General features: G+C 35.0%; 1 protein-coding gene across 16 annotated transcripts in view; it reads left to right on the top strand.

Annotated features, from left to right (window-relative positions):
• The first annotated feature begins 11,746 nt into the window (after positions 1-11,746).
• afdna (afadin, adherens junction formation factor a) overlaps positions 11,747-19,393 on the top strand; it is a 110,495-nt gene continuing 102,848 nt past the window's right edge. For 9 of the 16 annotated variants that reach the window (XM_028040522.1, XM_028040520.1, XM_028040523.1 and 6 more), the window contains exon 1: positions 11,748-12,094. In XM_028040522.1, coding sequence (XP_027896323.1) covers positions 11,993-12,094 — 102 coding nt within the window. In that variant the 5' untranslated portion in view covers positions 11,748-11,992. Of the gene's footprint in view, positions 12,095-19,393 lie in introns of all 16 variants that reach the window. The other 7 variants (XM_028040515.1, XM_028040519.1, XM_028040516.1 and 4 more) reach the window with 1 other exon arrangement.

The following is a 19,393-nucleotide window of genomic DNA, read 5'->3' on the forward strand; positions in this document are numbered from 1 at the left end:
TAGCGCTCTGAGTTGATGTGGGGCGTGGTGCAGAAAGTTAATAAGTCTGTGAAATTGTTATACTCGTAAATTTAAATGTCAACATCTGGATGGTCATGTTTTTCCTCATGCTTTCCTCATAAAGACAGAGAAAAAGACAAGAAGAAAGTCGGTTAGGGTTTTAAGATTAATCTCTGGAATTTTCTAGAAAAAAAAAGAATTTTCTGATTTTCAAAAGTTGAAAAATTGTTGACTTTTGAAACTTTTTTGTCTGAAAAATGTAGAAGCTTAATTAAAATTTCCTTGTTTTTCTTGCAAATTTTAAACCTTTCAAACTCAGAAATCTACTTGTTTTTTTCTAGAAAATTTCTGAAATTATTCTGAAAATAATGAATTTGGAAAGGAATACATTTCGACAAATGCACCCCCAACTTTGGGGGGGCCCAAAGTGGGTCCTGGAGGCCCGGCATCCTGCATGTTTTAGTTTTCTCCCTGCTGGTAATAACAACCTTTTCTGCTTGTCAATGTTGTTCTTACAGCTTCTAATGAGCCATCATTTGATCCAGGTGCGTTAAACCAGGGAGAGAACTAAAACATGCAGGATGTCGGCCCTCGAGGACCAACTTTGGGCCCCACTGACCTACAGTGGCCCTAATACGCCGTCGTAGAGAAAACGGTAATTTCAAATAGAAATGTTCCTCAATGTTTGTGGCTTTGCGAATGCTGTGCCAATTTGTTTTTAATCATCATTTTTATTATCACAGCAGTACTTGAGAATATCGTGATAAAATAATTAAGCAAAATAACAATTACTGGTGAAAATGAGTGAAAAAACTGCCAAATCTCAAAGATAAACTCCCAAATATATTTGAAAAGCTTCATGAACGACTAAGACAAGAAAAAAAACTGAAGAAGCACCAGATTTGTTTTCTGTCCTCTATTTGCTTTGCAGCGTAAGGCGTTTTGCCCTCAACATTTTTTTCTGGCATGTCCCACCATAATCCCTTTAAAATCCTTATTTTCCCCCCCATAAAAACAGCATATTCCCACTGTAACCACCACTTTATGAGCAAACGTCACTGTTTGTCTGCCATAAACTGTCAGTTGGTTCATTATGTTTTAAACATAGTTGTTATTTATAAAACATCAGAATTAAATGGAGGTTTAACGTATTAGAAACAGCTGGAGGTGCATACAACTTTCAGCTTACTGTTTACTTTCTTTTTGTTAGTTGAAAATGTTTTGTACTACTTTAACCAGGCTATTTCTGCTCATTCTTGTAAACAAAATCAGGTTTTACACTCATAAAAACACTTCAAACTTAATCGTATCATGTGTTTGTTTGTAAAACAAAAACAAATAATGCAAAAACACAAAATCTTACCTAGTATTTTTGTCTAATTCCTCCTGGAAATATCAAAAATAACTTGCAAGTAACTTTTTTAGGTCAATAATTCTTTAATATTGATTAAAATATATATATATACCAGTTCCACTGGCAGATTATTTTAACTATAATAAGACATTTTCCCCCTTTTATAAGTGAAATAATCTGCCAGTGGAACTAGAACTGGGTTGCTAGGTGATGGGCTGTGGTTGGCTGGCGTTGCTAGGCAACGGCGCCAGTGGAGCTAGCATTTCTTCATCAATATTAAGGAATTATTGACCTAAAACAAGCTCTTACATCTGGCTGAAAAGTTATTTACTAGCTAGTTTTGTCTTATTTCAAATGAACTAAAACACTTTGTAAAATTTTGTTTTTACAATGAAACTTTCTGTACTTTTGCAGAAATTTGAGTTTCAAATTAGCAAGCACGATGATTTAATTTAATCTCTTGGATGATTTTTTTTTTTTCAAACACTTCAGTCAGAGGAAATTTAAACGTGTTCAAAGTATCTGACTGGGTGAATTTTCTGCATGAGCGTCAGTGAAACATGAAAATGAATCTGCGTCAGCTACTGAGGTGGATTTCTACTGACTAATAGATGTTCAGTCAACAGGAAGATCAGCAGATGATGCAAAACTCGTGTTTCTCACCATCACTTTTATTTCCAGTCTTCCTGCATAATGCATGAAGTTGCAGAGCCATAAAAAGTGCAGAATAGAGCTTGAAGAATATGATTTTTGGTTTTATTAAACATTTATGACTTTTATTCCTCCAAATACAAAAATGACAAAAACATTTTTTCCCTATCGGATATAAGTAATATGTTTTCTTTTTTTCTGCTTTAACTGCTTTCAATCAGTTAAGTAAAATTCACAAAATAGAAAGATGTTTTAATTTCTACTATACAATTATTCTGCACTTGTTCCTGCTGCTTATATCAATGACAGTGTATTAGGGGCATTGTAGATAGAAAACAATTATTTTAATTTCCTTCAAAAACAGATATCTGAGTTTGAAAATATGAAAATTACAGTAGCTAGAAAGAAGTAAAAAATTTTGAGATTAATCTCAGAAATTAAAAAAAAAGTATGTCTGATCACCGAAATGTAATATTTGCAAGAAAAAAGTCATAAAAGTTGTAAATTTTCAATTTATGAATCTCCAATCTCCATGTTTCCTAGAAAATTTCAGATTTTTTTACTAGGCAATTTTCAGCTCTTCAAAGTCAGAAAATTCCACTTTTTTTAAATGATTTTTTTGATAATAATATCGAAATTATTCCCAGAAATATTTTTCAGAAAATAACATTCTGGTAAATCAAAATAAAAAAAGGAAAATTCTAGCTCAGAAATCTTTTCAAGCTCAGAAATTTCTAAAAAAATTCTGAGAATAACATTTCATAGTTATTTTGGTGGAAATTTACTCCTTTTTTTAATTCCATCTATATTGGCCCTAATATGCCAATGTATGTCACAGAATCTTTCTCCTGTCCTAAATGTGGAGGATTTTCCTTATTTTTGAGTTGAAAGTCACACAAAATCAACATCCTGTGCTTAAAGTGACAAAAATGTTTCACAAAAACACACTGTCTTTGGACTGATGTGCTTTCCATTACATATAGTTTTTGCTAACGCATCAAAGATATTTTTTATCAAGATTGTCAATATACTTTCTTTTTGTTGGTCTGGAAGCTGTGGTTCATCTGTGCTTTGCCTATCAAGATGGCGGTTCGGTGGTGTGGATCACTTCCTGTTCAGACTTTTGTGTATTCATTTGCATTTGTACCCCGTATCAAGCAGCCTTGTGCTTCTGAAGTACCTGGATGAAATTTTCATATCTTATTTGTTACATACAATTCAAACAGAGTTATGATTTACTCTCTACATATTATGGAAAATTCTGTTTTTGCATGTTTTTATACTTCCATTTGGGTCACAGCTGCTTCTAAAAACGGTTTAAAAAACAATAAAAGTGCTTAAAAAAACACCCAGCTGTCTTTTGGCAATAATTTAATGTTTTTTGGTGTCTGGAAAATGAGCCATTTCAAACTCCTTTTGATTGTAACGTCACAAATCAGCAGGCGTTGAATTCTTACCTACTAAGCCCAGCCCGTTACCTAGCAACCCCAACGGAACTCTGCTCGTTACCTAGCAACCCAAGCAGAGCTTCAACACATTTGGCTGGCTGGTTTCATTTCTGCTTTTCAAAGATGTACAGTTGTACATCCATTTGCAGCCATTTTTACGTGCAAATGTAAACGTTGAGTTGGAGGGGGCGTGGCCAGCAGCAGATAATTTGGATTTAAAGTGACAGGATGCCCTAAAACAGTTCACACTCAAAATCTTATTGTCTAAGAACGATTTTCTACATAAAAATGTAATGAACATGTTTTGTATTGCCCATAAACCAATCCTAACCTGTTTAAGGAAGCGATTTGTAACAAATTAACTCAATTTCTTTTAAGTTGGATCATCTGTTTTTGTTATTCAGTGAGTTTATTTCCCTCTGCTTTTCTTTAATTCATAAATTCACGCAATTAAATATAGAATATAATCTTGTAAGATGAGTTATCATTGTGTTCGTCGCTGTTTTAAGTTTGAAATATCTTAAAATTGTCAGCAGGAGGATAATTTCTTAGGAACATATTTGTTGACACCTCTGAATTCATGCGATCTGCAGCTCTGCGCGTATCCTGTGATCCGCATTTCACAGTGCAGCAGATGTTTCCTGTTGAGCTGTGTGGGAGATATTCATGTTTCTCTTGGAATATGAGCCACAGATGGTGAGAGCAGGACAGGAAAAACAGAAAGGTGTGTTGATAGATAACAAATTGAATCATAGCGCTGCGCTGAGAGAGGTGCATTCCTGAGCTGCTTGACTGATCACACGTCTTTGATACTTAAAAACAGATCTGGAGAGAAAAATAAAAGTTCAAACGAGGCTCTAAAAAACCTCCAGGTAGTCAGAGTTTAGAGCTAACCTCTTTTTATTCCATATTAATGATCCTCCATTATGCCTCTGTTATAAAAAGCATATTTTTGTTGAAATCTTAAATATGTCATCTTGATTCACCACTTTTTGATTGAAAATTTCAAAATTGTAAAACTATACGTGAAATAAATTTAGCCAAACAGTTTTGTCTGTATTTTGGTGCAACTTGGTAAATGAATGTAATGCACACATTGAAAACTCGCTGAGGCTAATATTGTTATTGTAGTGAAATATTGTTGTTTGTTTATACTTGCAAATAAACAATGAAGAAAAAAATTGCCAACTAATACTTGTTTCAAGTGGCAATTGGCTGTCCTAAATCTCATTTATATATTCCATTTTAATTAATTTATTAAATTTTTAAAATACATAAATAAATGTATTAAATTTATAAATTAATAAATATATACATAGTTTGTTCATTTTGAGTTTTTTGTGCTCTGTGTTCTCTCTGTTTGCTCTGATTTCCTTTCAGTCTAAAAACAAAACTGTTTAGTTAATTGATTAGTCTTAGGAATGTACGTGAATTTTTATTTTTTTACTTTAATTTGACTTTTATTTGACCACAAAATGGCTATAATTGTCATAAATGTTCCCTGAGCGTTGCCTGAATACTCTTCAAACGTTTGGGAGTCTCTGGATATGGAGCGCCCCCTCTGCTGCTGCGCCCGTCTGTTTCTAATCTACCACCTGCTTTTCTTCTGCCTGGCATATATTTAAAAACCACAGCTGTTTGTGCAAATATTCTTCGCTTCTTAGAGACCTTCTGTGTAGTTTGATAGATCTCTGAGGCAAGTTTGGCTTGTTTCATGATAGAAAATCTGAATTTAGAAGTCAGGTTGGTGGTTTTTAACTGATTTTCCTGTGGGTTTTTTATTTTAACTCTTGACTTTATAAGCTATAATACCTAATATTCTTCCTGTTAGCCTAAATATTAAATACTCTTCTCCTGGAAAACAACATCAGCAACTCAGGCAAGCATAGCCATCAGTTTTGAAAAGGTCACAATTAACTGTGTAGACTGTAAATTCAGCCCACCATAGACAACAGCACACATAAGCGTGATGATATATCACAGAAATGTATATGGAGAAGCCCTTTTGCTCATGACTCTGTGATATATACTGAGGTAAGAGTTCAGTTGTCTCTCTAAAGTAATCACTGACATAAATAATGTGTCACTAAAACAGTTTCTTTGTGGAAAAATACCAGAAACTAAACCAACTGGAAGAACCACAGTTGGTTTAAAACCACAGCAGCAAAATGCTAATATTAGCATGCTACAATCAACAAGGATATCTTTGCAAAATTACTGCTGTAATGTGAATGTTAATAATTTTAATAGAACTAATTAGAATCTGAAGACTTTGGAAATGGATTCAAAATAACAGCAACTCAGAGATAAGCTTATCGCTACTTTGAGTTAAGCTAACAGCTATTCTGGGGTATGTTAACATCTACTTAGAGCTAAGCTAATATCCATTCAGAGCTAAGCTAACTATGCTGAATTAACAACTACTTAAAGAAAAGCTAACAGCAATGTTGAGTTAAGCTTACAGCTACTTAGACCAAAAAGCTACTCATAATTTAAATGACAGCTGCTATTCTTGGTCTTGCCAGCATCTGCTAATTGCTAAGCTAACATTCACTCTGAATTAAATTAAAAGCTACTATGAGATAAGCTAACTGCTACCTAGAGCAAAGCTGACAGCTACCAAAATTGAGCTGAAAGCTACTTAGAACTGAAAACTACTCAGAGTTGGTTTATAGCAACTTTATGATTGGCTAACAGGTATTCTAGTTCATGCTAACATCTACAAATAGTTAACTCAATCAGAACTAAGCTAACATGTACTAAGATTTAAACTAACTGTTACTCAAAACTAAAAGACAGATAGCCTACAGCTACTTTGAGTTCAGCTAATAGCTATGGTGCTCCATACTAGCATTTACTTAGAGTAAAGTTAAAAGCTACTTCAACCAAACAAACAGCAACTCAGAGCTCAGCTAATGGTGACTCAGTGGTAAGGTAACAGTACCACCTGCTTTTACACAAATAGCTTCTCAAATTTAAGCTAACAACTGTTTAGAGCTCAAGTAACAGCTACCAACAGCCACGCAGAGCTAAGCTAACAGCTACTTGGATCAAAGCTAACTGCTACTTTGAACAGTGTTGTTTCAAGACTAAGTTTCCACCTTCTAAGGAAACCTGACCCTTTCAGTTTGAACAACTACATTTTTCTATTGAATTGTATTTTATTTTTAAAGTTATGTAGCTTTTTGTTTCTCTGTTGTTTATTTGCATTTGTTTTTTATTTTCTGTGTGACGTAATTGACTTTTCTAATTGTTTTTTCTTTCTTTATTTCCACTTTCTATTTAATTTCAGAAATATCAAGACCTCCTGTTTTTCATGTAATTTTACATGAGAAACTGTAAGAAAATTAATCATGAGGGGAAGTTTTATTCAGTGTTGAAACTAAAATGGGAAGTGGTTTAAACTAGCTTTAAAACCGTGTAAGGACACATCTCTACATTGTCTAAATAGCATATTTAACATTCACCAACATAACATTTTATTTTTTTCTACATAGTATATCCTACTAAAACATGTAAATGATTGATTTTCACTAAACTTTTTCTTAAATTATCAGTTATTTGCTTTTATTTGTTACTATGTTTTGTATTTATTCTAAAAAAAATAGTGGAACTTATTTTAAGATTATAATGGTGAATATAAGTGAGGAAATCATTATTTACATTTGCAACAGATAACTGAAGGTTATTATGTTCGCAGTCAGAGACATAATAATTGATAACTGTTAGGGAGGATTAGAGCATGAAGGCTTTGCAGGGCACGTTTCTTATCTCTGACTGTGTGAAATGCAGAGATCAAACAAACAGAGCGAGATCAAAGCAGACAATCGCTCTGCATTTATCAGACCTTGACAGATGAAGTCAACAAGAACTGGTCTAGGTGGGCATTTTTTAAACAATCACTGCAACCGCAGCGTCGCATTTACGCTGAGGTGTGTGTGAACAGAGGCCAGAATAATGTCACAAATACAGGAAGTGTTGAAGTCTGTCTGGTAAAGTTGGTTTCCTGTTGTGGTTTTTCATTTCTGCTGCTGATGTTTAATAAGTTCAGTGCAGTTCAGTGAACAGCAGTGGAGGATGAAACCAGCCTTTTCTGAAAGTAAAACAAGTTTCAGAAACATGTAATTGGTCTCCATTACTAGGAAAATACAAACCAGCCCAAATGATACTTATTCTGGTTTTTTGGGGGTGGGATAGCTGGCTTTGGTCCTATGATTATGGTCTTTAAATGAGGGTCAACCCCTTCACATGCAGAGAGGTCCATCCATCCATCAACCAGTTCATTCTTTCATAAATGGAGGTTTAAATGGATGAGAAAAGCAAGAGATTTACTTGCCTTTTGACCCAAATCTTTCTTCACAATGAGCAAGAGCTTTACTTCAGTCAAGATAAAAATAACAAGATACTGTTTAGCTCATTTCTGTCGGCGTTGCAACTTCTTTCTAGTTAAAGAACCACAGCTTAAAATCAAAATAAACTAATTCTTGGCTGAGTGCCTGTCAGTTTAGTTTAGTTTAGTTTGGATTAGATTAGCATAGTTTATCTTAGTTTAGTTTAGTTTAGATTATCTTATTTTAGATTATCTTAGGTTAGTCTATCTTAGATTAGTTTATATAACTTTACATTAGTTTATATTAGCTTAGCTTGACACCTTTAATTGTTGGAAAATGAGCTAATTCTTGGCTGAGTTTTTGCCAGATTAGCTTATTTTAGTTTAGTTTGGCTTAGTTTGGATTATTTTAGATTAGCATAGGTTAATTTAGATTATCTTAGGGTAGTTTAGTTTAGCTTAATTTAGTTTAATTTATCTTAGTTTACATTAGCTTAGTTTGGTTAGCTTAGTTTTGATTAGCTTAGCTTGACACCTTTAATTGTTGGCAAATGAGTTAACTCTTGAGTGTCTGTCAGTTTAACTTAGTTTATCTATGTTTAGCTTTGCTTAGTATAGTTTACATTAGTTTAGTTTAGCTGGCATGGCTTAGTTTAGTTTAGATTAGTTTAACTTAGTTTGACTCTTCTAATTGTTGGCAATTGCTGCTAGTCAACTACATCTCCTTTGGCCGCTCCTCTTTATATCTCTGTTTAGCTGTGTAGTTAGAAAGAAAGGCACAGAGATGTTGGAGTAGGGGATATGATGCTGGCTTGAACTTACTTCTTCTTTCTCTGCTCTGCATCCATGAAGCCTCCTTTCAGGTATTATTTGAGATGCTAACCAGCTGCTCCCAGTTGTAAAAACAACACCTTGTTCCTGCGGTTACGCAACATGACAACTGTCCAAAAGTAAAGAAGTTGGAGCAGAAATCCTTCCAGCTGCGCAGCATGCAAAACCAGAGGGAATGATTTTCCAAACAATGCTACTTCCAGCTTAAGGAATCGGTCAGAAAACAAACAGAAAAAAGGGTTGCAAATTAGCTACAATAAAAATAATGATAGTATTGCTCTTACGTAAACTAGTTACTTGAGCAAAGTAAACATGCCTATCACTGAGATTCACACATTGTGTCATTCTCAGTTCAAGATAAGAGATATTTGCTGAAATGTAAATAGATTATTTTCCTGGATTTGTTATCAAATGTTTTGCCAAAAGTCATTGTTACTCATTACTCACACATGATTTCAACAGCAGCATTCATCCATCACACCAGCAACACCCACAGATTCTCTGATTCTGGCTCAGTGACTAATGTATTTATAGGAAGCTGCTGCTGCTGCTGCTGCGGCGGCGGCGCTACTCCCCGTCTGGGAAGGAGGTGGGAGGCCCACATGACAAACCTCTCTGCTGTATCACGGCTATTTTTATGGATGTGATCAGTTCTCCGTTTCTGACATTTCGCAGGGATCTGCCTGATATTTGGTGACCTTTCTCAGACTCTCACAGTGGTGTGTTAATAAAGAGCTGCTGTTTGCATGAATGCAACAAACTGTCAGTTAAAATAATAGTAATAACACAATCCACCTGGAAACCAGCGATTTTTCTCAATTAGGCCTGATACTACAGCATTCTGATGGACGATAAATTGGTCCAGTAACTATTGTCATATCAAATTTGGTTAGTAACTAATTACATTTCCTCAATTACATTTACTTGAGTAACTTTTTTTTTGACAAAATATACTTTTAGGAGTATTTTTACTATGCTGTACTTTTTACTTTTACCTGTGTAATTTTATTATGAAGTATTTTTACTCTTAAGTAAAATTTCTGGATTTTCTTCCCACTGAATGAAAATCAAACATGTTTTAACTGAATATTCATCAAACACACACCTACAGTTTTTCTTTAAGTTTATACTTTTTTTATTGAAAGAAACTGATTTGGGAACATTTTCTTTTGTCTGATTTTGTTATTGTTTGCTACTTGTATGAATTATTGTCATTTTTACCATTAAAATAAACTTTATATTTTGGTCCTGATTATGCAATCTTTAAATATCAAATGATTGATAATTTGATCAGTTGACTTTTTGCCAACGTTTTTATTCTTACTTGAGAAATTTCTTTGATACTTTTTAATTTCACTTGAGAAAAATATGTTGAAGTAGTTCTACTCTTACTTGAGTACTACTTTTGGGTTTATTTGTATACAACAAGAAGGCAGTTCAAATTGTTTTATGTCATAACAACATCATACTGTCGATTAAAATTAAAGATTTCAGGCCTGATCTCTAACTGAACTACATAATAATGGAAGTTTGCAATCTGAAAGACCAATAAAAGTTAACATTGTAAAGAACACCAAACACTGGAACTGGAAGATATTTTAAATATCCAAAATAAAACACGACACCCAAAAACAATAGATAAAGCAAAAATAACAATCACTTACAATCAAAATCATAAATAAAATGGATTATCAGGTGTCTGTAAACAAAATTGTCCTTGGAGTGTTTCAGTTAATTATGCTGCATGAATAGTTGCTTATTGGTCTCAATGTTTAACTTTTTTTCCCCCCACAAATAAATCTGGCAACAAATATCAAATTATATATTCAGTTCAGACTGGCTTGAAGTTAAAATGAAGCTAGAATATAATATTTCCTATTTTGAGGCTGAGGAGTTTAGCAGCTGTTTGTGGCATTTAGCACCTGTAAGCTAGCACTAATTAGCAAGTGGCTACAGTATGATGACAAAACCACTCATCTCTGCTGCTGTAATTAAATTAAACAGTTTTGTTGTCCTAATTATAGGATAACGGATATAAAAGGATAATGCGTTTTAGTTTAATTGTTTTACAGTAACATCATGAAGTGCAGATTTCCACTACAGAATTTTCCCCAACAGTCAAGTTAAGTTTCTTTTTAAAGCACATTTCAGCAACAAGGCAGCTCAAAGTCCTTTACATTTTACTTCACTAATTTAATTATGAAGTATAGCTACTCTTATTTATTGACAGCATGTTATATTTTATTTTTATTTTATCTTGTCTACATTGCTACTCAGTGGTGGTTGTTGTGTGTCTTGTCTCTATGCTGCTGTAACTGCGAAATAATTTCCCTGCTGGGATGAATAAAGTAATTCTATTCTATTCTATTCTATTATTTGAGTACAATTTCTGGATTCTACCCAATAAATGAGAAACAAAGATGTTTTAACCAAAGATTCTCTGACACACACCTGCAGTTTTTGTTAAAAGTTTCATAAGTTTATGGTTGAAAGAAACTGATTTGGAAACATTTTCTTTTGCCTGATTTTGTTATATTTTGTTACTTGCATGAATTATTGTCTTTTTTTTTCTTAAAACCCCCCCAAAAATTCCACTTAACTTTATAATTTGGTTCATCTGATGATGTAATTTCTAAATATTAACTGATTGATAATTTCTTCAGTTACTCAGTACCTTTTTTGCTCTTGGTTGAGTAATTTTTGGGATGGCTACTTACTTTTATTTGTGTAAAAATATTTTTGAAGTAGTGCTACTCTTGAGTACAGCTTTTACACACATTTGTACACAGATTTGATAGAAATTTGTATGGACTAGCTTTAAATGTAGCTGTTTTTTTTAAATTTTTCAAAAACATATATTTCCTATAACATTGTAAATCTAATATATGTATATTTCTTATAGATTTTTATTTAATACAAAGAAGAATGCACATTGAAACCTTAAATTAAATATGAATATGCTCTGGGGAAATATCGCTTTAACTAACTCTCGATGACGTAATCCTGCTTAGTAGCTCACGTGCCGGCTGTTAACCCTGTAAACATCCCGGGAAGCGACGTCATGAATCAGAATTATTGGGCATTAAATAGTTAAGCGCCAGCGCGCGTGCTCGGACTCAGCGGGAGCGCGCCGAGGTGCACCGCGAACGCGAAGCAGAAACAGATCAGACAGCAGGTCGGTCGATGAGCTGGGATACAAAGTACCGGCTGTAGAAAAAATTATTAAATAAAAAAAAATTTGGAAGAAGTCGACGTGAACGGTTGGTTTTCGCTGGCGGTTTGTTTTCCGGTGGACTAACGTTTCGGGAAGTTTTTATTTTATTTTAATTTTTATCCAGCGGAACGGACGCTGACTGAGGCTCCGTAACGCTGTTCACAATGTCGGGGAGCAGGGAGGAGGAGAGGAGGAAACTGGCCGACATCATCAACCACTGGAACGCCAACCGGCTCGACCTGTTCGAGATCAGCCAGCCCACGGAGGTAGGAGACCTGTACGAGAGGCCGCGGCCCTGTGGGGCCTCTGCTGTGGGGGGAATAAAGATGCCAGTGGCGGACACCGAGGGGGTTAGATAAAGTCAGGTGGTGTTTGAGGGCAGCGTGGTTAACTCGGTGGTAAAGTCCTCTCCGTACGAAGCGCCGCCAGACTCCATTGAAAAACCGGCGGATTTACTCTAGTCATCGTGAGGCCTATGATGTTAACTCTGTCTGGGCTGCTGAAGCGACCTACACATATTGGAGTTAATTATTTACAATTTAGCTTTGTGTATTTTCTTGAAATAAATTAAATACATGTAGCTAGCTGCTAGCTTACCTACCGCCGTCAACTGTATCTGTGGAGTAGCTAACAGCCTCGTCCCTCAAAAGTTGACAGTTATGTTCACTATAATCATCATAATTTTTATTATATAAATCGGTGCTTTATTGAGCGTTTCATTGTTAGAAATGCGTGTAGTTGAGTCAAAGTCGGCACTGATTTATCAGATTTTTGCCAGCTAGCTAGTTAGCAGGTACATAACTGCGTTTATCAGGATACTACGAATACCTTTTGCTATGAATTGTCCTTGTATTCATCACAATAGTTATATATAAGGTCAGATTTCTGACACAATAACCAATGTCGGCGTTAGCAGTGGCATCGCAATGGCCGACGGACCAAGACAGGGTTTAAGGACTCGTTGTGTAAATAAATAAAAGCTTAAAGTATTACCAAATGGTTGGTGTGTAAATGCTAACACCTGGGTAGGGACGGCTGAAAGGACAAATTGTGGAAGATGAGACTTCCCGTCCATGCATTGTCCTTAAACCACATCAGCTGGGTTGATGGGAGCTGCCAGCAATAATTTGACTCTGCAACATGTTAGGAAGCAGAGCTGTAATGAAATTGGCTTACAGGACTTTTGTTGTATACTCATGAATTACAGGGTAAGACACCAGCTAGCTGTAGATGTGGATGCTAGCAAAATATTTAAAGGTAATAAATTATTTGAACCTTCTGATGATTGTAGGTCAATTTATTTCCTCATATCATGTCTAACTGTAAGTTGCTACTTATTTGTTGTTTTTTATGAATTAGGGAGATAACTTGTTCAAAACAAGTTAATTTGATTTATCATCTGAAAACCTTGTCATACTCTATTCCCAGTGATTGTTTTTACCCCAGTTTTGTTACTTCTATAAAGTATCTCAGATTACTACCCTGAATCTAATCACAGCTGCCGTTGCAACATCAGTGCGGACAATATCATAACCACAGAGGCTGTCTTGTGTGTAGTATTGGGTGGAATGTTGAACTTAATGTATCAGATAATATTTTGGCAGTTGGATGGACTCTGCGTGATTTTAATGTTGCCGTGGGACATTGTTTTATGGTAAAAAGTAAAAGAAAATGGGGGGTAATCTTAATTGAAATCAATTTTCAACAATTATATAAAATTATTTTACAGCCCTCTTGTAAGTGATCTTCTTCTGATGGATAAGTTGTACTGGAGTAACAAACAATTCCTTTGTTAAGTTGTCAAAACCAGCATGAAATATTCTTCTGGTGGCTCTCAGTTGAACCATTGTCAGTAGATTTTCTACTGACCAGGATGGACACATGAAGCATCATTTCCTACCCAAAAAGGTAAATGTAGAGACAAAGCTGGTAAATCAGCATCAGTGAGGTGACTATTGTTAACTGTGCACCTGCAGATGTTACCTGGAAAAGTCTATTTGTTTCTCTAGAGAATTTCTACTTCTATTTCTACTCTAGAGAATTAATTAATAAACATTAATCAATTAACAGTCGGCACAGTAATCATACAGTTGATTAAATCATTTATCCTATCTTTAAAGAAACCAATGAAGGTTTTTGTCCTCTCAAAACTTCTACATAAGCTCTGGAAATAAACAGGAATGGAAAAGAAATAACTAATTAATGATACTCTGGGTGTGTGTTTTATGTTGTTATAGTTGTATCAACCTTCCAGACCTCTCAGGTCTTCTGGAAAACAGCATTCAGCTTCTATGCACCACAAATCTGGAAGAAACTTCCAGAAAACTGCAAAGCTGCTGAAACAAATGAACCCACCTGTTTAGAGTTGGGTTTGTAATGGAACATTGCCCAACATATTTGATGTGTATTGATGATGGCATCCGACAAAATGAAGTGTTTGTTATTGGTTTGATGTTTTTATGACTTTTTGTGTATTTATGATTCTAAAATTTGCTACACAAATAAATGATATGATATGAATTTGGAAAACATTCAACCCACAATTTGAATAAAGAGTTAAACCAGTGCAGAAACAAATGACTAGTTTTTGTGCAAGTTAGTCAGTTACACCAACCTTCCCTCTGCCTGTTGCGTGTTATCTCTTAGTTTTAATTTTAATCTTAGGTTGTGTTGGCCGCAGTTTTAGGCTGGCGTCCAACCCCCACCTCGCCTTGAGTGTAACGGAGGGGTCACAAGGTCCCCTCTCCTCCTTCTTGAGCCGATTAATTCATCAGGCTCAAAGCTGGGCATCCATTTGCCAAAGTGGCGTACTGCGTACAACAACTCCCTCATTTTGTAAGAAATTATTAACATTGTTGTTCTTGTTCTTTGGGGTCTAACTGTTAGCTTTGCTTGAAGGGCTGCATCATCTTGTCCAGCAGAACGTGATTAAATGTAAAGCAGATGCATGGTTGCTCTTGCTAGATCACACCTTGTGGCCCATATGTCAGCTGGTGGAGCCCCAAAGCCTCACGACTGTCCTTCAAATTGTCTAGGATGCTTCCGGGTCTAGCTGGGACTCAGATGTGCAATGCTAGGAACATTTCAAGTATGATGTGATGAATCAAACAAGTGAATTTCAAAATAATGATAAAAATAATAATAAAAAAGATCCAGAATTTGTGTGTGATTTGCTGCTGAGAGCGGTGAGATCATTCGTGTGATTAGATTAGCCACGGTTGCCTGATTAGTCTGGAACAAAGGTTCTCAAACTTTTTAATCTTGCAAACTCAAACTGAATAAATCCCGTTTGGGAACTGCTGGGCTCATTATAACACAACACGTTCTTCTGTCACATGTGGACTCACTGTAGCAAAAAGCCTAATTCTGCAGACTCAGCTTGAAATGTGTGGCACATTCAAGACACAATCATAGCTGCGGTTTGTTTGTAATTTCTTCCTACCAAATACATGCAGCTCTCCTGTAGTAATCAGGGTTACTGCTACATGTAATTGATAATTCACCTTCACAATAAAGTTTTTAAAACATATACATGTTAAAACAATGTAAAGCACTTATACCTAAGGAAGGTTAAGTTGAATGCATTTTTAGTTCCAGCTTGTCAAAATGATCGTAATATTGACATGTTTTGTATTTGATATAAGTAATACAATTTTTCCTTCATTTGTATCATTTGATAGATTTTGATCAGCACAGTGTAGCTTAATGTTGGGTTATTTTCCCATTGAGAGTCTTTTCTGGTTGCATTTTCAAATGATTGATTCCATAAATTGTGCAGCTATGCTATCTAGGCTCAATTTGTGCAGAAATTAGAGAATTTAACTATCTATTCAGTGGCAGATTTAACTCACTGGGTTTTCTTCTTTTTCATCGACATCTTTGGTGTTCAGTGTTTTAAAAAAATGGTAGGAGTTATTAAAATTGTTGGATGTGTTTTCTATGGGTGCATAATCATCCCAAAATAGGTGTGTGGATGCAGTAATTGTAATTTAAGTAATTGAACTCACTGTTGGTATGCTGATGTAATATTCAGTCTGTTGGACGCACACACCTGACATGGATTCATGATTCATCACAATGTCATCATCATAACATTTCTGTAGAGTCTTGGGGTGGCTTTGTATTTTTTGACAACTAATTTTAGTCACAAAATGGCTTCTGTGCAAATCAGTCGATACATGTTTACTTTAGCTGCATTTCCACCAGAAATTTGTCGATATTCAGTCAATGTCGGAAAAGATCTCCTCAATTTCACAGTTTAATATGAGAAGTCATTAAACATCCCGCACCATCATCTTCCTACCACTTCCTGTCGTCGTCTTTGTCGTTTCTGCCAGTAGTGACAGCCGGTTGTTGACGCATTTGTATGAGGCGTCATTGTTCAAAATGATGAACATTGGTTGGGCAAATGTAATGGCCCAATCTTAACCAGTAGTTTCTGTAGTATTTTGACGGCAGGAGCTCCAGTATCTGTAAGCTTGACTTTGCTTCGCTCTCCTCTCCACAGACAGAATAAACCAGTCAGGCATGATGAAAAAACTCAATGAAACACCAACGTCCTCCAATAAAATTAAAAAAAAGACTCAAAATTTAGTGCAAGGCTCAGAGTTGGGGAGTTTTATGAATTGGTAGATACATTTTTCCATAAGTTTTGTTGGTATACGGTTGACTTGAGGCGCAAGGATATGATGACTACTCAACTAGCTGCAGCTAGTCACATCTGCTAACCCATGAACCCTTAATTTTAATAAATTGGAGTTTATTGAAGGTTTTGTTGATCTGTTTTGTTTCTTTTGGGGGAGAAAAACCCCATAAAAGCATTGTTCAAGTTTTGGTGCAGCAATATAAACGGAGATCTGCAGGGACATGAGAGCTAAACACAAAACAGTGACATGTTTTTTTTTTAATAGAGACAGAGTTAGGAAATGGAAAGGAATAAAAGTCCTGATTGAATTTGAAGGTTTCTTTGTGAGACATAGTTTAGTATTTAGTTCAACTCTAAGGCATTTTTAAAAGGGAGATTTTCTTTTGTAAAATGTGAAAACATGAGATTTTTTTTGTACATAAAAATGACGGAATGGTTTTAAACACCTTGTAAAATAATTAATTGTTCTGCTGAACCACAGCACTGTTATATTTAGGAAACATGAATAACAGTTAAGTGAAGCTGATTTGTTTCCATTCACTCCAGATTTACACACTTTTTGGATTAATAAATATGAAGAATTTAGTGAGGCTAATTAACCTAACATGCATGTTTTTGGACAATGGGAGAAATGTAAACTCCATGCAGAAAGACCCCAAGTCGGGATTCTAACCCAGGATTGTTTTGCAAACATTTTCCCATAATATAACCATTGCATAAATTTTTTTAATAACATGCAGCCCCTTCGCCATTTTGTAGCTGACATATCATTTCGGACTTGTCATTTCATATCTGCCTGTGAGACGTTTTGTAATTGCTTTGACAAGCTGTAATTTGGTAAATTCATATAATTTACTTCAGTCTATTGTTAGGAAATGTAGAGTATGTTGGTACGTATCGACCACAGCTGTGTTCAAAAGATAATTTATTAATAGTCGCAAAATAAACATCAAGACTGGAGACATAAACTGTAATGGACTGAATACTTTTTGGTGGAGCTGTTATCAGTCAGTTGCTATGGCAACGGGTCTGTGTGTTGCGTAGCCGACACGTAGAGCGAGGGGAAAAAAGAAAAATACGAGTTGTTATTGCATAAAAGGCGATTTTATTCTGCAGCAGTTCTTTAATAAGTCAAGCCAGGTCAGCTCAAATCTGTGCTCAAATATTGATTAGTAACGGCTATTAGTGATTTAGTGTCAGACCCAGGAGATGTTTGCTGACTTCCAGTGTCTTCTTGATTAGCAGTTGATGCTAATGTGATCAGACTGAACACTGAAGGCTTTTCTTCAATTAATATTAGCCAGAAATGTGGAAAAGCAGCTAACGGCAGCGATGTTTTTCACAGATTCCCTTTACTGTGTTATATCTGTGCAAAAATGTCTGCTGTTAACGCCATGCCAAGGCAGATGTGCTAGTGTTTTATTCATGTGATGAAGGTATGGGACACTTTTAATGCTCATCTGCTGGACCCAAGTGCTGACTCCAGTCAAAGTCTTAAATCTACTTACTCAGAGCGTCCAAACCAGGCAGCTGGTCCAGAAGTTTAAGATGTTTAAATAAAAGAAAATGCACTAAAATAAAGGTTAATATTTAAGGAAAATTCTGTTCATCAAACATTTTTCACTGTTTTTGCCACACTATGTTGAGAGATTGTGATATTAGCTTAGGTTTTCCTCTCTTTACAGAACAATACTAGTGTAAAGTTTCACATTAAATTCTCTCTACATAAAATATTCTCCTTGCAAAATGAGTAAATGTCACAGATTTCTGGTGCATACCAACTGGATCTGAGCTGAATGCGTCTTTGCGAGCCGGAAGCTCTTGTCCACCTTCTTCCCAATGGGATGTGAAATCCAACAAGTAAGCGGACTCCCCATGACATCAGCGGCCGCTCCCTTAGTTTCCCTGCTGCCAGGAAGCAGGAAACTTAACAGGAAGTGTGTGGATTGTGGAGATAGTGCGTTTCCTGTCGTCTAAGTGGAAAGGCGCTGTTGCAGAAAGGCGCTTTTGTCAGATTTTCTTTATTCCACTTACTTTTCTTTTTCAGATTAAAAGTACTGTTTAGAACAACTAGTTCATCACAAGAATGTTTTTCCCAGAGTTTCTCACTTTACTGATGATGATTAAGGTAAATTAAGGTAACATTTATCATACTTTTTTATGGTCTTAGGAGTGGAAAAAGTGCCTATAAGTTTAGCTATTCGGTACAAATTTCAGAGTTCACAATAAATTAAAAGCTGTTAAGGGTTCAAGGTGAAGAAAATGCATGCAATAAAAGCTCAGTTTTTTAAATAAAGTAAAAATTCCAGTTTTCCATGTAACATAAGTCACCTCTCAGTAATCCCAGCTATTGGACTGAACTGAAGTCAACTCTTCCTGCTCTAAGTCAAAGCTGCCCCAAATATAGAAGGTTGACATTAAAATTTTTTTAAATATTTAAACTTTATTACCAAAATGACATCTGTTGTCTCAGCTCTTCTGGAAGATTGCAAAAATATTGTTTTAAAACTTTGGATGACAACACAATGACAGCAACAACAATAAAATGACAAATAAAATAATAAAAAACTGTAAATAAAAAAAAATAACAAAAAATTAGGAAATTATAAAGATAAATAATACAATAACAACAAGTAATACAATTGCAACAAATCAAAAGATAAATGACAATTGATAAAATGGTAAAATGTTAAATTGATTAAATGCATGAAATAAATAAAAGTAAAGAGAATAAAATGATAAATAACGCAAAACAATAAAAGAAACAAAAAATATAAGTATAAAAGTGTTAAACAAAATGATAAAAATAACTGAAGGTAAAAAAGGTATAAAATAACTAAGAATATAAAACTATCTTAATAAAACTATACAGTTAAAATAGTAATAAAATCAATGTCATAAAATTGATAGAAAAAATATA

This window comes from Xiphophorus couchianus, chromosome 15, assembly GCF_001444195.1.
Source record: "Xiphophorus couchianus chromosome 15, X_couchianus-1.0, whole genome shotgun sequence".
Classification (NCBI taxonomy): domain Eukaryota; kingdom Metazoa; phylum Chordata; class Actinopteri; order Cyprinodontiformes; family Poeciliidae; genus Xiphophorus; species Xiphophorus couchianus.